General features: G+C 47.4%; 1 protein-coding gene across 3 annotated transcripts in view; it reads right to left on the bottom strand.

The window, feature by feature from the left end:
• Positions 1-24,782, bottom strand: part of LOC140395609 (acyl-CoA dehydrogenase family member 10-like) — a 117,399-nt gene that overhangs the window by 70,610 nt on the left and 22,007 nt on the right. For 2 of the 3 annotated variants that reach the window (XM_072483623.1, XM_072483709.1), the window contains exons 4-6: positions 15,383-15,589; positions 11,992-12,150; positions 11,280-11,439 (exon numbers count right to left, since the gene is read on the bottom strand). In XM_072483623.1, the coding sequence (XP_072339724.1) occupies positions 11,280-11,439; positions 11,992-12,150; positions 15,383-15,589 (526 nt within the window). The remainder of the gene's footprint in view (positions 1-11,279; positions 11,440-11,991; positions 12,151-15,382; positions 15,590-24,782) is intronic. The other variant, XM_072483793.1, reaches the window with a different exon arrangement.

Genomic DNA, 24,782 nt, shown 5'->3' with positions numbered 1-24,782 from the left:
GAGAGAGAAAGAGATAGCGAGAGAAAAAGATAGAGAGGAAGAAGAAAAAGAGAGGGAAAGAGATGAGAGGGAAATGAAAACGAGAGAGAAAGAGAGAAAGAAGAAAGGGAAAAAGAGAGAGTTTGAATTTCGGAAAATGGCCATGAAACATGAGTCAGTTAAAATTGGCGGATGTAAAGGGAAACGTACAATTTGAGGATAGTGACGAGGATAATGAGCCTGAGCGTCATAGTCGAAGGCTTGGTGGGGATTTATTTAAATATGTCCAAGCAGTGCCAAGGTTTGGTGAGAAGGAGGTAGAATCCTTTTTCATTTCATTTGAGAAGGTAGCTAAATAAATGAAATGGCCACAGGACATGGGGTATGACTGATTCAAACAAAGTTGGTAGGTAGAGCAAGTGAAGTGTTTGCATCACTATCAGAAGAGGTATCTGAGACGTATGAGGTGAAAACATCCATCTTAGGTGCATATGAACTAGTGCCTGAAGCCTACAGACAAAGATTTAGAAATTTAAGGAAAGAACCTGGTCAAACATACATGGAGTTTGAACGGATCAGAGTAATTTTGATCGGTGGATAAGGGCTTTGAAAATAGACCAAATGTTTGAAGCTCTCAGAGAAATTATACTTTTGGAGGAATTTAAAAATTCAATTCCTGTTGTAGTGAGAATTCATGTGGAAGAGCAGAGGGTTAAAACGGCGAGGTTAGCAGCAGAAATGGCAGATGATTATGAATTAGTTCATAAATCAAAGCTTGGTTTCCGACATCAGTTTCAGCCTGTGAGGGATGGAAACTGGGGAAAAGAGAAATACTCAAGTGGTAAAGGTAAAAAGGATCTGATGGGTGATAATAAGGAGAGTGTACCTTAGGTTAAAAAAGAAATCCAGAAGGGTGGAAGAGACATAAAAAGTTTCAAATGTTTTCACTGTAATAAACTAGGCCATGTAAAGTCGTAGTGTTGGTGGTGGAAGAAAAACACTGGGAAGGTTGTTATGGTAAAACAGGATAAGACAGTGGGGTTTGTTAGAATGGTAAAGGAAAACCCAAGTGAAGCGAAGGAGGTGCAAACTATTGTACAGCCTGATCAAGAGGTGCCAGATCTCTTTAAAGAATTAACCTGTGTGGGTAAAGTTTACTCATGTGTATCAGGAGGAGCAGGTAAAAAAGTCATAATTTTAAGAGATACGGGAGCTAGTCAATCTTTGATGCGAAGAGATGAGGAGTTATGTAGTTTGGGAGGAATATTGCCTGAAAAGTGGTAATATGTGGAATTCAGGGTGAGAAGATTAGTGTTCCATTATATAAGGTAAGGTTGGAAAGTCCAGGGAAGAGTGGTGAAGTGGTAGTAGGCGTAATAGAGAAATTATCTTGTCCAGGAATACAGTTTATCTTGGGTAATGATATAGCTGGATCGCAGGTGGGAGTGATGCCGACTGTGGTTGATAAGCCAGTGGAAAATCAGACAACTGAAGTGTTGAAGGACGAATATCCTGGGATTTTTCTGGATTGTGTCATAACAAAGTTGCAAAATCACAGGTTAAGACAAGAGGAGAAATCAGAGAGTGAAGATAAAGTTGAAGTGCAATTATCAGAAATGATTTTTGATCAGATGGTTGGAAAAGAACAGGTGGAGGATGAGGCGGATATTTTTAGTTCAGGAAAATTGGCGGAATTACAACAGAAAGATATAGAAATAAAACGGATGTATCAGAAAGCATACAGGGAAGAGGAATCTGAGTGTATACCAGAGTGTTATTACCGTAAAAATTATGTCTTGATGAGGAAATGGAGACCTTAAGATATGCAGGTGGATGAAAAGTGGGCAGAAGTTCATCAAGTGGTATTGCCGGTAGAGTATAGAAAGGAGGTGTTGCGAGTAGCACATGAGGTACCAGTGAGAGGTCACTTGGGAGGAAGGAGAACTCAAGCTAAAATCCAAAAACATTTTTATTGGCCTGGACTACATAAAGATGTAATTAAATTTTGTCGATCATGTCACACATGCTCAGTGATAGGGAAACCACAAGCAGTGATAAAACCAGCACCCTTAATACCCATTCCAGAAGTGGTTTCGATGGGCAGGGGGGAGGAGAGTAGGGAACAATAGGTGGGAGACTTCTTGGCGCCGGAGGCGAGGGTCACCAGGCTAGCTGGGTGTGCTAGTCTACGGAAGCACAGTGGGGGCTGTGCTTATGATTAATATATGGCAGGGGTTAGGTTACAAAGTTGTGTTGCTAGGATGGGGGGGGGGGGAAAGAGGGGAGAGTTACTCTGCTGACGAGGGAGGGACTTAGGTTTTGGGACAGAGAGGAGGTGGGGGCTGCCAAGAGGCAGGCCGATGGAGGCGCGGCGCATGGGCTGGGGGCGGGCCCAGGAAAGGGGGTGGCTTTTCGGCGGAGGGGGGGGGGGCGTGGTGCCCCCCAACCAGGCTGATCACCTGGAATGTTAGAGGGCTGAATAGGCTGGTCAAGAGGGCACGTGTGTTCGCGCATCTGAGGGCTCTGAAGATGGACGTGATGTTGCAGGAGACACACTTGAAAGTGGCGGATCAAGTCAGGCTAAGGAAGGGTTGTGTCAGTCAGGTCTTTCATTTGGGGCTGGACACCAAGACTAGGGGGGGGTGGCGATTTTAATCAATAAGCGGGTGCAATTCCAGATGGGCAGTCGGGTAAAGCCCGGGGCCGGACGGGTATCCGGTGGAATTCTACAAGGTATTCTCGGGGATTTTAGGGCCGTTGTTGGTCAAGGTTTTCAATGAGGCGAGGGATAGAGGGCGCTGCCCCCGACGATGTCACAGGCCACTATTTCGTTAATATTGAAGCGGGACAAGAACCCGGATTTATGCGGGTCATATAGGCCGATCTCCCTGCTTAATGTGGATGCCAAGTTGCTGGCCAAAGTTTTGACCTCCAGGATTGAAGATGGTGTGCCGGATGTGATTATGGAGGATCAAACCGGGTTTTTCAACGGCAGGCAGTCGGTGGCCAATATAAGAAGGCTGCTCAACGTGATTATGATGCCCCCGGAGAGTAGGGAGGTTGAGGTAGTGGTGGCAATGGATGCGGAAAAGGCATTCCACCGGGTGGAGTAGGACTATTTATGGGAGGTGCTGGGACAGTTTGGGTTTGGTAGGGGCTTTATCGATTGGGTCAGGCTGTTGTACCAGGCCCCGGAGGCTAGTGTAAGGACGAATAGGATGACCTCGGACTATTTTAGACTGCACCGGGGGACAGACAGGGATGCCCCCTCTCTCCACTGCTGTTTGCGTTAGCTATAGAGCCGCTGGCAAGTCTGGGGGCGCTGGCAACGGCTCCGCTGCCTCCAAGGAGGTATACCACGAGCCCGGTGGTGGTGGAGGCCCTCAAAAGCTAGTGGCAGTGGAGGTGGCATAGGGGGGGGAAGTTAGGGCCTCGGCGTGGACCCCATTACGGGGGAACCACCGGTTCGCCCCAGGAAGAACAGGTGGAGGGTTTTCGGGGTGGCACAGGGCAGGGATACGAAAGTTGGGGGACCTGTTTGTGGACGGGAGGTTTGTGAGCTTGGGTGAGCTGGAGAAGTACGGGCTCCCCCCGGGGAACACTTCAGGTACTTACAGGTAAGGGCGTTTGCCAGACGGCAGGTGGTGGAATTCCCACACACAGTACAGGACAGGGTGCTCTTGGGGGGGGAGTGGGGAAGATCTCGGAAACTAACCAGGTGATGCAGGAGGAGGAGGAGGCGTCAGTGGTGGAGTTGAAAGGTAAGTGGGAGGAGGAGTTGGGAGAGGAGATCGAAGAGGGGACGTGGGCAGATGCCCTATGGAGGGTGAACTCTTCCTCTTCATGTGCGAGGCTCAGCCTCATACAGTTTAAGGTGCAGCACAGGGCACACATGACCGGGACAAGGATGAGCAGGTTCTTTGGGGGTGAGGACAGGTGTGTTAGGTGCTCAGGGAGCCCAGCAAATAACACCCATGTGTTCTGGGCATGCCCAGCGCTGGAGGAATTTTGGAAGGGCGTAGCGAGGACGGTGTCGAGGGTGGTAGGATCCAGGGTCAAACCGGGCTGGGGGCTCGCAATATTTGGGGTGGCAGAGAAGCTGGGAGTGCAGGAGGCTAAAGAGACCGGAATTCTGGCCTTTGCGTCCCTGGTAGCCCGGCGAAGGATTCTCCTTCAGTGGAAAGATGCGAGGCCCCCAAGCGTGGAATCCTGGATCAGCGATATGGCAGGGTTCATTAAATTGGAGAGGGTGAAATTCGCCTTGAGAGGGTCGGTACAAGGGTTCTTTAGGCGGTGGCAACCGTTCTTAGACTTTCTGGCAGAACGATAGACATTGGTCAATGGCAGCAGCAGCTCGGGGGGGGGGGGGGGGGGCTTACTTTATTTTTGTTTATGTTATTTACACTGGAAGGGTCTGAGGGGGTGTATACACCTGTTGTCTTAAGTCGGGGTGTTAATGTTAACTTATAATTTAGGTACGGGGGGGGGTTGCTTTTTTAGATTGTGTTTTGTCCTTAACCCTGTTGGGTTCTTTTTCTTTCTCATTTTGTTATGGATATTTTATGAAAACCTTTAATAAAAAATTTTTATTTTTTTTTATTTTTTTAAAATAGAGCCGCTGCCAATTGCTCTGAGAGCTTCAAGGGGCTGGTTCGGGGGTGGTGGAACATAGCGTCTCACTGTACGCGGACAACCTGCTTTTATATGTAGCAGATCCAGGGGCAGGGATGGGCGAGATCATGGCGACTTTGGGGGAATTTGGCCGGTTCTCGGGATATAAACTGAACATGACAAAGAGTAGTTTTTGTAGTCCAGGTAAGAGGTCAGGAGGGTTGGCTGGAGGAGCTGCCGTTTAGGTTAGTGGGGGACAGTTTTAGGTACCTAGGGATACAAGTGGCGGGCGACTGGGGCCGGTTACACAAGCTGAACTTGCCCCGGTTGGTCGAGCAGACGAGGGGCGAGTTTCGGAGATGGATGCGCTACCGCTGTCGCTGGTTGGGAGGGTGCAGACGGGTAAGATGACGGTCCTACCGAGATTTTTATTTGTATTCCAATGCCTCCCAATTTTCAGCCCATGTCCTTTTTTAAGAGGATTAATAAAATTATTTTGGGCATTGTCTGGGCGGGTAAGTCCCCACGGGCGAAGAAGGCGATGCTCGAGAGGAATCGAGCAGAGGTAGGGGGCTTGCCCTGCCAAACTTCAGTAATTACTACTAATATTGCTATGATAAGGAAGTGGGTGGTGGGGGCGGGGTCGGGTTGGGAGCGAATGGAGGCAGCTTCATGTAGGGGCACCAGCTTGGGGGCGTTGATAACGGCACCTCTGCCGTTCCCGCCGGCAAGATATTCCACCAGTCCCATGGTGTGGCGGCCTTGAGGATTTGGGGTCAGTGGAGGAGGTACGTTGGAGCAGTGGGAGCATCGGTTTGGTCCCCAATATGTGGCAACCACTGGTTTGCCCCAGGGAACCTGGATGGGGGGTTTAGAGTATGGCGAAGGGTGGGAATTGAGAGGATGGGGGACCTGTTCCTGAAAGGGAGCTTCCCTAGCTTGAGGGCGTGGAGAAGTTTGGGTTGGCAAGAGGAACAACTTCAGATATTTACAGGTGCGGGACTTCCTGCGCAGGCAGGTATCATCCTTCCCACTCCTGCCACTAAGGGGGATCCAGGATAGGGTAGTGTCTAGGGGATGGGTGGGGGAGGGGAGTGACTCGGACATCTACAAAGAACTATTGGGGGTAGAGGAGACGCAGACCGAGAAGCTGAAGTGTAAGTGGGAGGAGGAGCTTGGGGGAGAGATGGAGGATGGCATATGGGCGGACGCGTTGAGCAGAGTCAACGCAACCACTACATGCGCAAGGCTCAGCTTGATCCAATTCAAGGTGGCACACCGGGCCCATATGACAGTGGCCTGGATGAGTTGATTCTTTGGGGTGGAGGACAAGTGTGTAAAATGTGCGGGAGGACCAGCGAACGACGTCCACATGTTCTGGGCTTGTCCAAAACTTTGGGGATATTGGCAGGGGTTTGCGGACGTTATGTCCAGAGTATTGAAAGCAAGGGTGGCAATGAGTCCAGAGGTGGTGATTTTTGGGGGTACGGAAGATCCGGGAGTCCAGGAGGAGAAAGAGGCAGATGTCCTGGCCTTTCCCTCCCTGGTAGCCTCCGGAGACGGATATTATTAGCTTGGAGGGAAAAGCACCTGAAGTCAGAGGCCTGGTTAACCGACATGGCGAGCTTTCTCGGCCTGGAGAAGATTACGTTCGCCTTGAGAGGGTCAGTGTTAGGATTTGCCCGGAGGTGGCAATCATTCATCGACTTCTTTGCGGAGGATTAATCATCGTCGGCCGGGGGGGGGGGGGGGGGGGGGGGGGGGGGGGGGGGGGTAGCGTCGAATAGGGGGTTAAATAGGCGTTTCTTGGAGGGACTGGTGTCGGTGTTAGCACTACGTTTATTGTTCTTTGTACATTGTTTTTATACTATTTTTGTTTGTAATGCCAAAAAGTACCTCATTAAAATTGTTTGTTAAAAAAAAATACCCATTCCAGCATTTGAAGAACCTTTTTACAAGGGTCTTAATTGATTGCGTAGGACCACTTCTTAAAACGAAAAGTGGGAAGCAATATCTTTTGACTAAAATGGATGTGTCTACTAGGTTTCCAGAGGCCATTCCAGTACGTAATATTACAGCTAAAAAGATTGTGGAAGAGTTACTTAAATTCTTTACTAGATATGGACTACCCACAGAAATACAATCGGATCAAGGATCCAATTTTACCTCAAGGTTATTGAAAGAAGTTATGGATAGCTCAGGAATAAAACAATTTAAATCAACTGCGTACCATCCAGAGTTGCATGGAGCGTTAGAAAGGTGGCATCAGACATTAAAGACAATGTTGAGGGTTTATTGTCAAGATTATCCAAAGGATTGGAATAAAGGAATTCCATTCGTACTGTTTGCAATTAGGGATGCACCTAATGAGTCAACCAAATTCAGTCCTTTTGAACAAATTTTTGGTCATGAGGTAAGAGGACCACTTAAATTGATGAAGGAAAATTTGGTGAGTGAGCAGTCGGAACTTACATTATTGGATTATGTGTCAAATTTTAGGGAAAGATTAAATAGAGCAGGGGAATTGGCTTGACAACATTTAAAAGGTTGCACAACATGTGATGAAATGGGTAGCGGACAAGAAAGCAAAAGTTCATAGTTTTGCCAGTGGAGATAAAGTTTTAGTAGGTGAACCTTTCAAAGCAAGGTTTTTTGGACCATATCAGACTGAAAGGAAATTAAGTGAGGTGAATTATGTGGTAAGAATGCCAGATAGAAGGAAGATTCACCGAGTGTGTCATGTGAATATGCTTAAAAGGTACTTTGAAAGGGAAGGAGAGAAAAAGGAGGAGGTTTTAATGATTCTAACTCAAAGTAAAGAACTGAATCCAGTGACTTTGAATTTGACATTCCTCAAATTAAATTGGAAAATGAGGATGTTCTTAAAAATTGGGATAAATTGTTGAGTTACCTTCCAGAGGAAAAACGAACTGACCTGAAAGAGTTATTGATATCACATGGGCAAGTTTGTGGAAATAAATTGGGAAGTATTAAAATGGCTATACATGTAGATGTGGGAAATGCTGTTCTAATTATACAACATCCACATACACTTAACCCGTTAAAATTGGCACAGGTTAACAAAGAAATTGAAAGTATGCTTAAAAATGGCATAATTGAAGTTGGTTGCAGCCAATGGAGCTCACCCATAGTGATGGTACCAAACCGGACAGTACCCAACGGTTGTGTGTGGACTATAGAAAGGTTACTGCAGTTACAAGAACGGACTCTTATCCAACCCCACGCTTGGAGGATTGCATTGAGAAGATGGGACAATCAGCTTTTATTTCCAAACTGGATTTACTTAAAGGTTACTGGCAGGTAGCTTTATCCGAAAGGGTGAAGGAGATTTCAGCTTTTGTGACTCCAGATGGTATATACCAATTCAAAGTTATGCCATTTGGCATGAAAAACGGCCCAGCCACATTTCAACGATTAACTAACAAAATTGTTTCAGGATTACCCAATTGTGCGGTATACATCGACGATCAGGTAATTTTCAGTCAGACATGGAAAGAACATTTGAAGCATCTGATGGAGTTATTCGATTGACTTCAGGAGGCGGGTTTGGTAGTAAACCTAGCCAAAAGTGAATTTGGAAAAGCCCAAGTCACTTTCCTTGGCCATACAATCGGACAGAGTCGAATGGTCCCTCGGGATGTGAAAACAAAAGTTATTGGGGAGTTTCCAATACGCTCGACACAAAGGGAAGTAATGTGGTTTCTTGGCATGAGTGGATTTTACCGGAGATTTGTGCCGAACTTTCGCAGTGTGGTTGCTCCACTGACGGACTTGCTCAGGAAGCGTAGCAGATTTAAGTGGACAGCGGAGTGTCAACAGGGATTTGAAGGCCTAAAGGCTGTGATAACCAATGCTCCTGTGTTGGAGAATTACAAGGGGCTCTGTGATCGGATTGAACTAAAGTAGCTGACCTTAAAGGGTGTTGCTCGTTTTAGCCTTAGTTTAATTGCTCTTATTCTGTTACCTTTGCTCTTGAGTCGCCAGGTATCTTTCTGATACCGCCACATGGTTTAAGTCCGAGTAATGATTAATAATCCAACACACCGCTTAGTAAGAGTTAAATCAACGCTCATTTATTATATACAGCAATTAATACTTATACATTAATTCTACTTCTAAGCTACTTCCTACAACTAACAGGCCAATACTTAACTTTGGAAATGGCCCACCAGGTCAGGGAAATGAATGGCCTTTCGAATGGGTTCTGAGCCTGCGGGCAGCACGGTAGCATTGTGGATAGCACAATTGCTCAACAGCTCCAGGGTCCCAGGTTCGATTCCGGGTTGGGTCACTGTCTGTGCAAAGTCTGCACATCCTCCCCGTGTGTGCGCGGGTTTCCTCCGGGTGCTCCGGTTTCCTCCCATAGTTTAAAGATGTGCAGGTTAGGTGGATTGGCCATGATAAATTGCCCTTAGCGTCCAAAATTGCCCTTAGTGTTGGGTGGGGTTACTGGGTCATGGGGATAGGGTGGAGGTGTTGACCTTGGGTTTGGGTGCTCTTTCCAAGAGCCGGTACAGACTCGACGGGCCGAATGGCCTCCTTCTGCACTGTAAATTCTATATTCTATGATTCAAAAGCTGGTACAGGTCGATAGTCAGGAGTGCCTATCTCGTAGCGATCGTTGGAGTAAAACTTACGTTCTCTTGCGGCTATTGTAGAGGGTCTCGAAGGGTGCAGCTGGGAGAAGAAGGGAAGAAGGGTCGATTTGAACTTGGCCCCTATTCTTATAGTCCCCAGGGGCTTCCCGCCTCTCGGGGCGGACCTTGTGCCTGGTTCCAAGTGATTGGACTTGGTCCCAATCACTTGGTTCGATATTCTCCAATGCTGGAGCGATTCCTTGATCGAGGGGTGGTCGTTTACTTCTCTTTGTGTCAGCTCCTGCTGGCGCCGAAAGGGTCTGGGTTGGCTTTGTGGTGTCTATTTTGTATCAATTGTTCCCGGGGATTGCTGATTAATATGCAGATGGCTGGGGTGTTATGTTGATGGCTGTAGGTATCAATTTGGTCTGGCATCCCCAGAGACGAATACACTGTTTTACCTGCAGCTGTCTGTTTGAGTCCTGTTGGCTGATTTTCCCATCAGCCTCTTCCGTTCGCCATTTTAAATTGGGGTTTGGCCATTCTAATCAGGAGTTAGCCATTTTACATGGCTACAAGAGAAATGCCGAGGTGTAGAGAAATGGATGGATCGTGCAGAGACCTTCTTGTCCAAAGAGACTGTCAATCAAGAGGGATTCCAGTTGGAGGAAGGACTAAAATGGACTATGTTATTATAAATGTTTGCGTGTTTTGTTTTGTTAAAAAGAAACATATATTCACTGTCAATATTTCTTAAAGGAAAGTGAACAGGTGAAAAATGAAACCATCTTAAAGTTGATGGTTTATTTTTTTCTTGGGGGGAGGTGTCAGGTGGATGTACCTTAGGAAATGGGTGTTTATCAAATAGCTGCAGTGATGTCAGTGTGTGGGTGGAGCTGGACTGTCTGTCTGTCTTTTACTTTCGTTTTGAGCTGTAAAGCTGCTTTGTGGCTCTGTTTATTGTTTCGTTTTCAGAGTATTCAAAGCTAGCAGATGTGTAATGATCTCTCTCTCTACAAGCTAAAGAATGTCTTCAGCTCACTTGATGATTTCAAAGTAATACCTGTTTCTGTAGAGAATTTAAACCTGCTGTCTTTGTTAAACAGGGTTTAACTTATGGATGTTGCTGGGAAAGGTATTAAGGGTTACCTATAGATCTGTGGGGTTACGTGTGTTGGTATTTGATAAGATGTTTACTGTGTGTTATAAAATGTTAACTGGGTTCATAGAATAAACATTGTTTTGTTTTAAAAATACTTAAGGTCTCTTTTGCATAACACCTGGAGAGTGGGCCTTGTGCTCTCCCTAACCAAAATCTATTAAAAGTCGTGGGTCAGGTGAACTCCATGATATATTTTGGAGTTTTCTAAAGCCTGGCCCATAATAGCATGAAGAACAATACTTTTCATTGTGCCTCGGTACACACAACAATAAATCCAAATCCAATAGTACTGAGGCTCAGAGAGGCTTCAGGTGATGGCATTTCTAAAACTCTTCTCTCTACAGACATTATTATACAAACTGCAATGAGCTTGAAAATATGTATCGCATTTCAAATTACTTCCGGTTCAAAAATTGAAATTCTAGAAGGAAAGACGGCATTTGTTCAGCCACATTCTGTTATTTCATCACACCGTGCATCAATTCATATAATTTCATAGACCGACATGCTAAAATGAATCTGATCAGGTAAGTTAGTTATCCAAACAGGAATCATTTCAAAACTGTAATGAAGTTATTTGTTTTTAATTTAGAGTACCCAATTGTCTTTTTTCAATTTTTAAAAATTATATATTTAGAGTCCCCAATATTTTTCCCCAATTAAGGGGCAATTTAGGGTGGCCCAATCCACCAAACCTGCACAGCTTTTGGGTTATGGGGGTGAGACTCACGCAGTCACGGGAAGAATGCGCAAACTTCACACAGACAGTGACCCGGAGCCGGGATAGAATCCGGGTCCTCGCACCGTGAGGCAGCAGTGCTAACCACTATCCCACCGTGTCACCTTGTAATGAGGTTATTCTGCAACTACACATAATTTTGGTGTGGGGTTTTGGGTTGCAGCATGTTGATGGTGGGTGAACAACTTACCTGCTGAACTTAGCCCCAGAGTGGTCTGGAGATATTCCTTCAGACGATCTGTAGCAATCTCCATGTCCTTTTGAACAGCTTGTGTACCATGCACGTAACCGAGCAATGGGAATCCCAGCACTGATTCCAACTCCTGAATAGCTATCGCTATGTCTCCAACCTAGAAATTAAAAGTGAAAAACCTTTTCCATGTTGCTGTTCAGCTAGTGACTGCCTGTTCTCCATGTTGTGGCTTAAACTTAACGTAAATGCAACTATAAACTCTCCAGCCAACTATTCAGGCCCAAAAGGTCCCAGGATTGATTGTAGCCCGGGCTGGTGAAGCTGTTGGCCCCAATCCTATCATCCTAAAATGGGAAAAAATAAGCCAAGGTTTTCAACCCTGATTGCCAAACGTTGACCTGGAAAATACGCACATATGTTTATAGGATCAGGCTCTAGTGGTGTCCCAACAGCTGAATACCCAGTTGAGAGTCACTGACCAGTTTGTATATAAAGAGTGCTCAATTGACCAAGGCAATCATGGAGTCTGAAGTAGATTATGTAACCACAGGTCTTGGAGGACGAGAAAATCCATAGAAGAAATAATTAATTTCTGGAGCATGAATGAGACCTTTACACTGTACCTCTCTCTCCAATCACTAATTCACTGTGTGCTCTGACCCTCCAAGTTATTTTTTTGTGCCCAACAACCATCTTTAGACAGCTTTACCTTAATAGTTTTCAGGCCGAGCTGAGCTGCTTGTTTCAGATTTAGTCCACAGTCATCGAGAAAAATTGATTCCTCAGGGTGGACCCTCAGACGTTTTAAACAGAGTTTGTAGATATCCGGGTTTGGCTTGCTAATACCTTCACGGCACGACTCAACGATCTGCAAAATATTGACGAAAATGTAACAAAACAGTGAAGGTAAAGTTCTCAGTTTTCAAACCAAATCGATTTCTACATCCAACCTCAGTTCCTCACTTGTCTCTGTATAAAGTACTCTTTGGTCAGAGGCTGCATCTCTGATAAAATGCACAAATGACAGGGTTTAGAATAGTACGAAGTCTTACAACAGCCAGGTTAAAGTCCAACAGGTTTGTTTCGACGTCACCTTCAAACAACCGCGCAACCTCAAACGAACCATTGTTTGCAGCAAACTACCCAGTCTTCAGAACAGTGACCACGACAGCACACAACCCTGTCATGGCAATCTCTGCAAGACGTGCCAGATCATCGACATGGATACCACTATTACACGTGAGAACACCACCCACCAGGTACGCGGTACATACTCGTGCGACTCGGCCAACGTTGTCTACCTCATACGCTGCAGGAAAGGATGTCCCGAAGCGTGGTACATTGGCGAGACCATGCAGACGCTGCGACAACGAATGAACGGACATCGCGCAACAATCACCAGGCAGGAATGTTCCCTTCCAGTCGGGGAACACTTCAGCAGTCAAGGGCATTCAGCCTCTGATCTCCGGGTAAGCGTTCTCCAAGGCGGCCTTCAGGACCCGCGACAACGCAGAATCGCCGAGCAGAAACTTATAGCCAAGTTCCGCACACGAGTGCGGTCTCAACCGGGACCTGGGATTCATGTCGCATTACATTCATCCCCCCACCATCTGGCCTGCGAAATCCTACCAACTGTCCTGGCTTGATACAATTCACACCTCTTTAACTGGGGTTACCCCATTTCTGGATCTGTAAGGATTTAATCACCTGCTAATGGTCGCATTCCTAGCATTGTTTGGCACCTTTGAATTTGTCTATATATGTGTTTCTGGAACAGACCTCTTCATTCACCTGAGGAAGGAGCAGCGCTCCGAAAGCTAAAAGGGTGACATCGAAACAAACCTGTTGGACTTTAACCTGGTGTTGTAAGACTTCGTACTGTGCTCACCCCAGTCCAACGCCGGCATCTCCACATCAGGGTTTAGAATCATCATGATTGATGCAAGTTGATGAAAATGTCAGTTAAAGTCTGCTTTTTAAATATATTAAGCATCTTTGGTTATGTGGTTATTGAAGGGCACTGAACAACAGGAAAACATACCTGACTTTTAAAGCCTTGTGTAGCACAAAATCTATTCATAACCCTCTAGAAATTCATACACTAACACATAGGGCGGGATTACCCCATCTCATCTGTGACGGGATCCGTTGCGAGTGGGAATGGAAAATTTAGCGTTCCAGCCGAACTCCATTCACTGTCAGTGGCCCCGGAAAATCTCAGCCATTAACAAGGATGGAAGATTTCAGCCACATAATTCACTGTCCACAATTTAAAAAATTTGTGTAATTTTTGCACCCGTGACACATGCACTTATTTATACAATGATTAAGCATTCAACTTGAGAGACTACACACAACCTCATTACCATAGCACAATTGCACAAGATATCAGCCAGGGGGGTCATTACAGCCCAATACTTAGTTAGTTATAATAAAAGCAGCAACATCTCTGCCTTCCTCATAGATTTCCAGAAATGTAAGGCTTAATTATTCCAACATGGTCCTTGATGGGCTCCCCTGCACATCTGGCAAACTAACCAGAGCCCCAAAACCTGCATCCTTCCTCATACAAAGTCCTGCCCCTCCAACACCTTTTCCAGCTCAGAATTTTAAAACAATCATTTCCAAATCCCTTGTGGTTTTATTCAATTCGACCTCAGCAAACTACTGGCTGAACTGTGCCAGGAGGCAGGTTTGCTCTTTCGACTCTGGAAAACTAGGTATCTCCTCTCCCTTCCCAGACCAAACATTAGGACTCTGCAATACATTTCCTACACTGCTTCATCTTGCTCATTCTCTTCCCTCCTACGACAGCCTCCACAGTGCTCATCTCCTTTGACTAGGTCTTCCGTCACCTCCCCGAATGCCTTCCTCCTCACCGTCCCAACACCGGATTTCCCAGAAAAGTCTCCTGACACCTCTCTTTGTGACAATCCAGGTTGATGATGCTTATCAACGTCCTTCTAGAGTTCTGAAAAATATGCAAGGACACACACACACACTTGCTTAACTAACATTTCCCATCTATGGTAGGTGCAGTATTTGAGAAGGACGAGCAAGAATGCCCATCAAGACCATCTCCTGGACAGCAGTATGATGTTTACCTGGACAGTGTTCAGTGAAAATCCTTTTTATTTTGCATTTTCATCCCCCGCAGATGGAGCTGAAACGTAGGCACACAACTCAATTCCCAGCTGCCAGATCCACTAAGAGACTGACAGCGTATGATATGCCCACGTTTCCCTTCCCATCGCTCAGTAATGCCACAGGCTCTACCTAGTGTTGCCCTGCGTAACACATCTCTGATCAGGAAATGAGTGGAGCAGGACTTGAAGCAAGATCTTCCCCTTATTCTGTGGCACCAAGTCCTAACAATCTAATGTTCAGCAATGCTGCGCCAATAGGTATTGTTAAGGGCCAAGGTTTAGAGAACACCAAAGTGTATCATGGAGTTCACCGGACCCACAACTTTTAATACATTGTGGTTATGGGAAGCACAAGGGCCTACTTTACAGGTGTGATGCAACAGAGATCTAAAGTACTTTTAAAACAAACCCATGTTTATTTATGAATCCAGTTAACACTTTATAAACCCACAGTAAACATCTTAACAACTATCAAGACCAATAATCCCCACAGATACAATATTCTATAAGTCACCCGTCATAACTTTCCTAACAACATCCATAAGTCCAAAAGACCCTTTTTACAGAAAGACAGCAGGTTTAAATTCTCTACAGAAACAGGTATTACTTTGAAATCACCCAAATGAACACTCTTTAGCTTGGAGAGATATCCATACACATCTGCTTGCTTTCACTGCAGCTCTCCACTCTGAAAACTAAACTAAAACACACAGACACACACCAGCTTTTTGCTCAAAGCTCAGTCACAGCTCAGCTCCACCCACACAATGACATCACCGCAGCTATTTGATAAACACCATTTCTTAAAGGTACATCCACTACAGCTATTTGATAAACATCCATTTCTTAAAGGTGCTCTCACATAACAGTATATCTAATCAACCTACACACCAAACACAGTAAAGATACATGAAAGGAAATAAAATCGTGAGGTGATTGATAAATGGTACTCACCACATCAAAATCAACTTTCTCCACAGGCAAGAAACTCTGGTCCTTGAACCAGAAGTTATTAGTCAGCACAGCAGTTTTCAGTCCCTCCGCCCTGATACATTGAATTGCTTCTCTGGTTGCAGGAATCTGATAATTCAGCTGGCTTGTTATTGCTTGTAAATAGGATTTGATTATATCAGAGGTTTGACTCTGTAGAGAAAAGGAAAGCTGTCAAGAGTTAGTGACAGAGAGAAACAAAAGAAAGGCAAGCAAGAGAAACAGCAAGAGTAAGAAACAATACACAAGAGAAAGAGAGAAAATATCAAGAGAAGACAGACATGAGTGACACCAGCACCCCTGAGCGAGGCTGGCAGTGAAACCAGAAATAAGAGAAAAATTAAAGGTGAGAGATTGATAGAAATTTTGGGGTAGGGACTGAAAGGGAGAAAGAGTGCATGTATGCGCGACCAGAGAAACTGAGAGTAGGATGAATAAAGAAGAGAGGTATGAGGATGCAGAAAAAAGGAGCAAGGCAGGACTGAGACTTTGAAGTGGTGGGTTAATGATTTATGTCTATAATTCTCCATATCCTAAGTTTCAGATACAGGCCTTGCTGTCAGCCTGGTGTTGAAGTGAAGGCTGGCCAAGCAAGTTGGGTGATTCACCCTCGGGAAGGTCAGGCCATTTAAACCTCCCAATGGCTGGTTACACATCAATAATAAAAATCATGGAATTTACAGTGCAGGAGGCCTTTCGGCCCATCGAGTCTGCACCGGCCGCTGGAAAGAGCACCCTACTTAACCCTACACCTCCACCCTATCCCTGTAGCCCAGTAACCCCACCTAACCTTTTGTTTTGGACATTAAGGGCAATTTAACATGGTAATTCACTAACCTGCACATCTTTGGACTGTGGGAGGAAACCGGAGCACCCGGAGGAAACCCACGCAGACACGGGGAGAACGTGCAGATTCCGCACAGACAGTGACCCAAGCCGGGAATCGAACCTGGGGCCCTGGAGCTGTGAAGCAACAGTGCTAACCATTGTGCCACCAGCAATGTGAATGGAAACATCTAAAATGGGTGAAGAATGGGAGAAGAGAAAAACGAAGAAAAATACAGTTGAACGCAAGACACCAAAAGGGCAATAATATAACAAAAGGAGATGCAGGAGGTACAAGAAACAGCAGAGATATTACGAATGGGAAAGGGGGGGGCAGTCAGAAAAAAATAATACTTGATCTGTACCAGTGAACGTGAATGGAAATTGATGCAGTAATAATGCAAAATATGGTTAAATCACCCACCCATTGCCATCTCATAGTGAACCCCCATTCCTATTCTCCAAATAGAAGGACAATAAATGGGCAGTGAATGAAATGTGACGCAAGGGAAGCATGGGTGGCTAGCAATAAGCAGAGGAAGCAAAGAATGATTTACCAGGAAAATTCTACTATCAAGCAGTCAGAGGTTCTTTGAATTCCACATAAGCTGGGGTGGCTGTAACCTTGCTCTATTTCTGTCCTGGAGACAGAGAGGATAATATCTGAAATATGTGCCCTTATTTTCACATACACACTCCAGATAAAAGTGGATTGGAGACAGACGGGCAAAACATACACTGAACACAAGATGGAGAGCTTAAATGCTCCCCCATGCTATTGACGTTCTCTCCTGAAAACACTGACAACGGTATTTTTTCAAATTTATGTTCATTGAGGTTTTAAATTTCTTAACAAAATAACACAACTAAGTTACAAAATAATACAGCAGCAAAACAAGGAGGGGGGGGGGGGAAAGAAACAGATACAGCTTAACCCGCATGAGCACAGTGCGGAAGTGGAGAATAACACCATCAGTCAATGATCCAGCACAGACTTCTCTTCCCGGATTCCAGACCACCTGAACCCATGTCGGGGTAAAGAACGGACTCCTCATACTCACCCATCCAAAAAGAAAAGAAAATGCATGGAAACCCCAGATCTACGGGGAGTTACAGGCTTACTGCATAACCTAACAAAACCCCAAACCCTGGCAACTTCCGGTGGCGGCAATGGGTGAGTGAGCCACACATTCGGGGGCTCTCACTCCGGCGGGATTTGAGGACCTGGTTCCCCGGTTTTGCGGGGCTGTGGAGCGCTGAAAGGACGGCAGAAAGCAGCGCAAACGGGAGAAGACGGGACAAAAGCAAGGTGCAGGGGAAGCTGATCCGGGAGCAAAGATGGCGGACCTGCGACCCGGCGATCCAGCAAGCGCTGGAAAACATGCTGCAGGTGATAAAGAGCAGTTTTGAGTCGTTGAAGCGGGATAACTTGGACCCACTTCAGAAGGCAGTGGATCAGCTGAACCAGAGACTGGATGCCCAGGACGAAAAAGTTAAGGAGCTGGGGGAGGCAGTGGAGGAGCAGGCGGACGCGCAGACAATTGCTGCGCTAAAGTCGATGGGTTGAAGGAGAGACAGAGAAGACTACTGGACAGAGTAGAGGAGCTGGAAAATAGAGTCCGTAGACAAAATCTGAGGATCATCGGCCTCCCGGGGGCAGGGGGGGTGGTGGTGGTGGAAGGAGCTGATATGCCACAGCATTCGTGGCGGACCTGTTGATGCAGTTGATGGGGGCTGACGCCTGTCCGCAACCGCCAGAGCTGGAGGGGGCACACAGAGTACAGGCGAGACAGGTGTGTCCGGGGGGACCCCCTGTCCGATGATGGTTAGGTTCCACAGGTTTGTGGAGAAGGAGCGGGTGCTGCAGTGGGCAAAGACCGCTAAGAGCAGCACGTGGAATAACAGTGTCCTTCGCATTTACCAGGACCTAAGCCAGGAGGTGGCCAGGCGGCGAGCAGCCTTTAAACAAGTTAAGAAGGTATTGTTCAAAAAGCACGTGAAGTTTGGTCTTCTCTTCCCGGCCCGTCTTTGGGTTACGCATCAGGGCCAACACCACTACTTCTCCGAGCCCGAAGAAGCGATGGACTTTGTGAGGGATCAGGGGCTGGTCTCGAAAAAAGGACCTACGGACGCAAACTAGGGTCCGAGAATTACTGGTTGAAGGGACAACTACTGTGCCTGGACTGTAGGTCGACTGTTTACTGCTTTAAAGGTGCCTTGTGGTGTATTTTCTGAGGGCAGTTTTTGCATGTGGGGGAGGGTATCTCTCTCTTCCCCCCCCCTCTCGTATGGTCTTTTTCCGGTTGTTGTTTTTTTTCTCTCCTTTTTTTTCTTCTTCTGTTATGGTGGGTACCTTTTGTTGGGCTCTCTGAGTGCACTGGAGCCTGTATTGTAACAAAAGGGTGGCCGGTCAGTAATGGGGATTAAAGAGGCTGGTTGGGGGCTTTTGTTTCATTTATGTCTATGGTTTTTACGCTTGTTGCGGATGGGGGATGTATGGGTACTGGGTTATTGCGGTGTTATATATTTTTCTTCAGTGCTCAGAAAGGGACGTGGGTTAACACTGATCTGTGTACACAGCTGGAACTGGATTGTACCTGGAGCAGCCTCACGTTGCTGTTTGATGTTTATATCTTGTTTGATCTTTCCCATCTTAGTGAGACTGCTCCAGTGGGTCGGAGTGGGGGATGGTGTGCTGGGGAGTGGGGAGATGAGGTCGGGGAAACAATGGGAGTGAGACAAGGGGGTTCCGAAGGGATGAATCACCGGGCTAGCAGATTGGCTAGTCAAGGGAGTCAGGTGGGGTGGGGGGGAAGGAATACAGCCAGTGGATGGCAGGGGTGGAGTTATTGGGGGATGTTGCTGGGGGGGGGGGGGGGGGGGGGGGGGAAAGAGTTATTTTGCTGACGTGGGGGGAATCTGAAGTAGGTAATGGAAAGGAGGTTGGGGGTGGAGGCGGCCACGAGGCGAGCCAGGAATGGCACGGCGCATGGGCCGGGGGCGGGCCCAAGAAAGGTTATGGCTGACCGGCCCCGGGGGGGTGGGGGGGGGGGGGGGGGGTGTTGTGCCCCCCCCCAACCAGGCTCATCACCTGGAAAGTCAGGGGACTAAATGGGCCTGTTAAAAGGGCACGCGTGTTCGCGCATTTGCGGGCTCTAAAGGCGGACGTAATTATGTTGCAGGAGACACATCTGAAAGTGTCTGACCAGACTAGGCTAAGGAAGGGCTGGATCAGCCAGGTCTTCCACTCGGGCTTGGATTCTAAGTCCAGGGGGGTAGCAATTATGATCAATAACCGGGTTCAATTTGAGGCGGAGAGCGTAGTCGCAGACGGCGGGGGCAGATTCCTTATGGTAAGCGGCAAGCTGGAGGGGAGAAGAGTGGTGCTGGTGAACATATATGCGCCGAACTGGGACGATGTTGACTTTATCAAGAGTGCTGGGGAAGATCCCAGACCTAGACTCACGCAAGTTGATAATGGGGGGTGGGGGGACTTTAATACGGTCCTCGACCCGGGGCTGGACCGGTCATGTCCCAGAACGGGCAGACTCCCAGCAATGGCAAGGGAGCTGAAAGGGTTCATGCAGCAAATGGGGGCTGTGGACCCATGGAGAGCCAGACAGCCGACGGGAAGGGGCTACTCGTTTTATTCGCATGTTCATAAAGTATATTCTAGGATTGATTTTTTTATCGTGAGCAGGGACTGTGTAGGGGAGGTAAAGAATACGGAATACTCGGCAATCACTATCTCGGACCATGCCCCTCACTGGGTGGACCTGCAGGTCGGGGGGGGGGGCGAATTACCAACACCCGCAATGGAGGTTAGACGTAGGACTGTTGTCGGAGGAGGGGATATGTGAGACTTCGGAAGTGTATGCAAAATTACTTGCAGGTGAACGATATGGGGGAGGTTTCAGCAGCGACCCTGTGGGGGGCGCTGAAGGCAGTAGTGAGGGGGGAGCTGATCTCAATTCGGGCTCACAGGGTCAGGGCGGACAGAGCAGAAATGGACAGATTGGTTAGGGAAATTTACCGGATAGATGAGGAGCATGCGGGTTCCCCGGGGGAGGACCTACTCAGGGAGAGATGAAGATTGCAGGCGGAACTGGGGGTGCTATCCACGAGTAGGGCCGTGGAACAACTTAGGAAGGCGAGGGGAATGGTGTATGAGCTTGGGGAGAAGGCCAGCAGATTGCTAGTGCAGCAACTCAGGAAGAGGGAGGCGGCCAGGGAAATAAGTAGAGTGGTTGATGGGGAGGGGAGCAGAGTGGAGGACACGGCAGGACTGAATAAGGTATTTCGGGACTTCTATAGTAAGCTGTACACTTCAGAACCCCCGGAAGAGCCGGAGATGAAAAGGTTCCTGGATGGACTAACCTTCCCAAAAGTAGGCAGGGGACTAGTGGAATGGCTGGGGGCCCCGATTAGAGCGGAGGAGGTATTGGGGGGCCTAAAGGCCATGCAGTCGGGGAAAGCCCCGGGACCGGATGGATACCCAGTAGAGTTTTGCAAGAAGTTCTCGGAGATAGTGGGACCGGTCCTGACTAGGGTTTATAGACATAGACATAGAACGATACAGCGCAGTACAGGCCCTTCGGCCCACGATGTTGCACCGAAACAAAAGCCATCTAACCTACACTATGCCATTATCATCCATATGTTTATCCAATAAACTTTTAAATGCCCTCAATGTTGGCGAGTTCACTACTGTAGCAGGTAGGGCATTCCACGGCCTCACTACTCTTTGCGTAAAGAACCTACCTCTGACCTCTGTCCTATATCTATTACCCCTCAGTTTAAAGCTATGTCCCCTCGTGCCAGCCATTTCCATCCGCGGGAGAAGGCTCTCACTGTCCACCCTATCTAACCCCCTGATCATTATGTATGCCTCTATTAAGTCTCCTCTTAACCTTCTTCTCTCCAACGAAAACAACCTCAAGTCCATCAGCCTTTCCTCATAAGATTTTCCCTCCATACCAGGCAACATCCTGGTAAATCTCCTCTGCACCCACTCCAAAGCCTCCACGTCCTTCCTATAATGCGGTGACCAGAACTGTACGCAATACTCCAAATGCGGCCGAACCAGAGTTCTGTACAGCTGCAACATGACCTCCTGACTCCGGAACTCAATCCCTCTACCAATAAAGGCCAACACTCCATAGGCCTTCTTCACAACCCTATCAACCTGGGTGGCAACTTTCAGGGATCTATGTACATGGACACCTAGATCCCTCTGCTCATCCACACTTCCAAGAACTTTACCATGAGCCAAATATTCCGCATTCCTGTTATTCCTTCCAAAGTGAATCACCTCACACTTCTCTACATTAAACTCCATTTGCCACCTCTCAGCCCAGCTCTGCAGCTTATCTATATCCCTCTGTAACCTGCTACATCCTTCCACACTATCGACAACACCACCGACTTTAGTATCGTCTGCAAATTTACTCACCCACCCTTCTGCGCCTTCCTCTAGGTCGTTGATAAAAATGACAAACAGCAACGGCCCCAGAACAGATCCTTGTGGTACTCCACTTGTAACTGAACTCCATTCTGAACATTTCCCATCAACCACCACCCTCTGTCTTCTTTCAGCTAGCCAATTTCTGATCCACATCTCTAAATCACCCTCAATCCCCAGCCTCCGTATTTTCTGCAATAGCCTACCGTGGGGAACCTTATCAAACGCTTTGCTGAAATCCATATACACCACATCAACTGCTCTACCCTCGTCTACCTGTTCAGTCACCTTCTCAAAGAACTCGATAAGGTTTGTGAGGCATGACCTACCCTTCACAAAGCCATGCTGACTATCCCTGATCATATTCTTCCTATCTAGATGATTATAAATCTTGTCTCTTATAATCCCCTCCAAGACTTTACCCACTACAGACGTGAGGCTCACCGGTCTATAGTTGCCGGGGTTGTCTCTACTCCCCTTTTTGAACAAAGGGACCACATTTGCTATCCTCCAGTCCTCTGGCACTATTCCTGTAGCCAATGATGACATAAAAATCAAAGCCAAAGGTCCAGCAATCTCTTCCCTGACCTCCCAGAGAATCCTAGGATAAATCCCATCAGGACCCGGGGACCTATCTATTTTCAGCCTGTCCAGAATTGCCAACACCTCTTCCCTACGTACCTCAATGCCATCTATTCTATTAGCCTGGGTCTCAGCATTCTCCTCCACAACATTATCTTTTTCCTGAGTGAATACTGACGAAAAATATTAATTTAGTATCTCGCCTATCTCTTCAGACTCCACACACAACTTCCCATCCCTGTCCTTGACTGGTCCTACTCTTTCCCTAGTCATTCGCTTATTTCTGACATACCTATAGAAAGCTTTGGGTTTTCCTTGATCCTACCTGCCAAATACTTCTCATGTCCCCTCCTTGCTCGTCTTCGCTCTCTCTTTAGATCCTTCCTCGCTACCTTGTAACTATCCATCGCCCCAACTGAAACTTCACACCTCATCTTCACATAGGCCTCCTTCTTCCTCTTAACAAGAGATTCCACTTCTTTGGTAAACCACGGTTCCCTCGCTCGACGCCTTCCTCCCTGCCTGACCGGTACATACTTATCAAGAACACGCAGTAGCTGATCCTTGAACAAGCTCCACTTATCCAGTGTGCCCAACACTTGCAGCCTACTTCTCCACCTTATCCCCCCCAAGTCACGTCTAATGGCATCATAATTGCCCTTCCCCCAGCTATAACTCTTGCCCTGCGGTGTATACTTATCCCTTTCCATCATTAACGTAAACGTCACCGAATTGTGGTCACTGTCCCCAAAGTGCTCTCCTACCTCCAAATCCAACACCTGGCCTGGGTCGATTCCGGCTTGGGTCACTGTCTGTGCGGAGTCTGCACATCCTCCCTGTGTGTGCGTGGGTTTCCTCCGGGTGCTCCGGTTTCCTCCCACAGTCCAAAGATGTGCGGGTTAGGTGGATTGGCCATGCTAAATTGCCCATAGTGTCCAAAAAAATTGCCCTTAGTGTTGGGTGGGGTTACTGGGTTATGGGGATAGGGTGGAGGTGTGGACCTTGGGTGGGGTGCTCTTTCCAAGAGCCGGTGCAGACTCGATGGGCCGAATGGCCTCCTTCTGCACTGTAAATTCTATGATTCTATGATTCTATGATTACCCAAAACCAAATCTAACGTGGCCTCGCCTCTTGTTGGCCTGTCAACATATTGTGTCAGGAAACCTTCCTGCACACACTGTACAAAAAACGACCCATCTAATGTACTCGAACTATATCTTTTCCAGTCAATATTTGGAAAGTTAAAGTCTCCCATAATAACTACCCTGTTACTTTCGCTCTTATCCAGGATCATCCTCGCCATCCTTTCCTCTACATCCCTAGAACTATTTGGAGGCCTTTAATGAGGCAAGGGGCAGAGGGACCCTGCCGCCGCCGATGTCGCAAGCCACCATCTCGCTGATACTGAAGCGGGACAAGTCCCGGAATCCTGCGGGTCATACAGGCCAATCTCCCTGATCAATGTGGATGCCAAGCTCCTGGCCAAGGTCCAGGCAATTAGAATTGAGGACTGCCTACCGGAGGTGATTGGGGACGATCAGACAGGGTTTGTGAAAGGCAGGCAGCTGACAGCTAACTTGAGAAGATTGCTTAATGTGATCATGATGCCCCCGACGGGCAAGGAGGTGGAGGTAGTGGCGGCAATGGACGCTGAGAAGGCCTTCGACCGGGTGGAGTGGGACTATTTGTGGGAGGTGCTTGGACGGTTTGGGTTCGGGGAGGGACTGGTTAATTGGGTCAGACTATTGTACCAGGCCCCAAAAGCTAGCGTTAGGACTAACAGGATGTCAGATTATTTCAGACTACACCGCGGGACCAGACAGGGGTGCCCACTCTCCCCGTTGCTGTTCGCGCTGGCCATAGAGCCGTTGGCGATGGCGCTAGATGCGCGGGAGGACCAGCGAACCATGTTCACATGTTTTGGGCATGTCCTAAGCTTAGGGGGTACTGGGAGGGATTTGCGGGGGTCATGACCCGGGTGCTGAAAACAAGGGTGGTGATGAGTCCAGAGGTGGCAATTTTCGGGGTTTCGGAAGGCCCGGGAGTCCAGGGGGAGAAAGAGGCCGACGTTCTGGCCTTTGCTTCCCTGATAGCCCGGCGGCGAATACTGCTGGCATGGAGGGACTCAAAACTCCCGAAGACCGAAATATGGCTTTCGGACATGTCACGTTTTCTGGGTATGGAAAAAAATGGAAAAAATTAAATTCGCCTTGAGAGGATCTGTACTGGGGTTCGCCCGAAGGTGGCAACCATTCATCGACTTCTTCGCGGGAGAATGAACGTCAGCAGGGGGGGGGGGGGGGATTAGAGTAGAGTAGGAGGGATAAATAGGCGGGTAGTGTCTAGGGGAGAGGAGCGGGCATGTGCAGTATGGTTTGATTGAAGTATTGGTTTTATATTGATGTTTCCACATTTCTGTTATCTGTAACTGTTTACAATGCCAAAAAATACCTCAATAAAATTGTTTGTTAAAAAAAAACACCCTGATCCAAGGCA

The sequence above is a fragment of the Scyliorhinus torazame genome, chromosome 1 (assembly GCF_047496885.1).
Source record: "Scyliorhinus torazame isolate Kashiwa2021f chromosome 1, sScyTor2.1, whole genome shotgun sequence".
NCBI lineage: Eukaryota > Metazoa > Chordata > Chondrichthyes > Carcharhiniformes > Scyliorhinidae > Scyliorhinus > Scyliorhinus torazame.
This window is presented reverse-complemented; position numbering and strand designations above follow the sequence as displayed.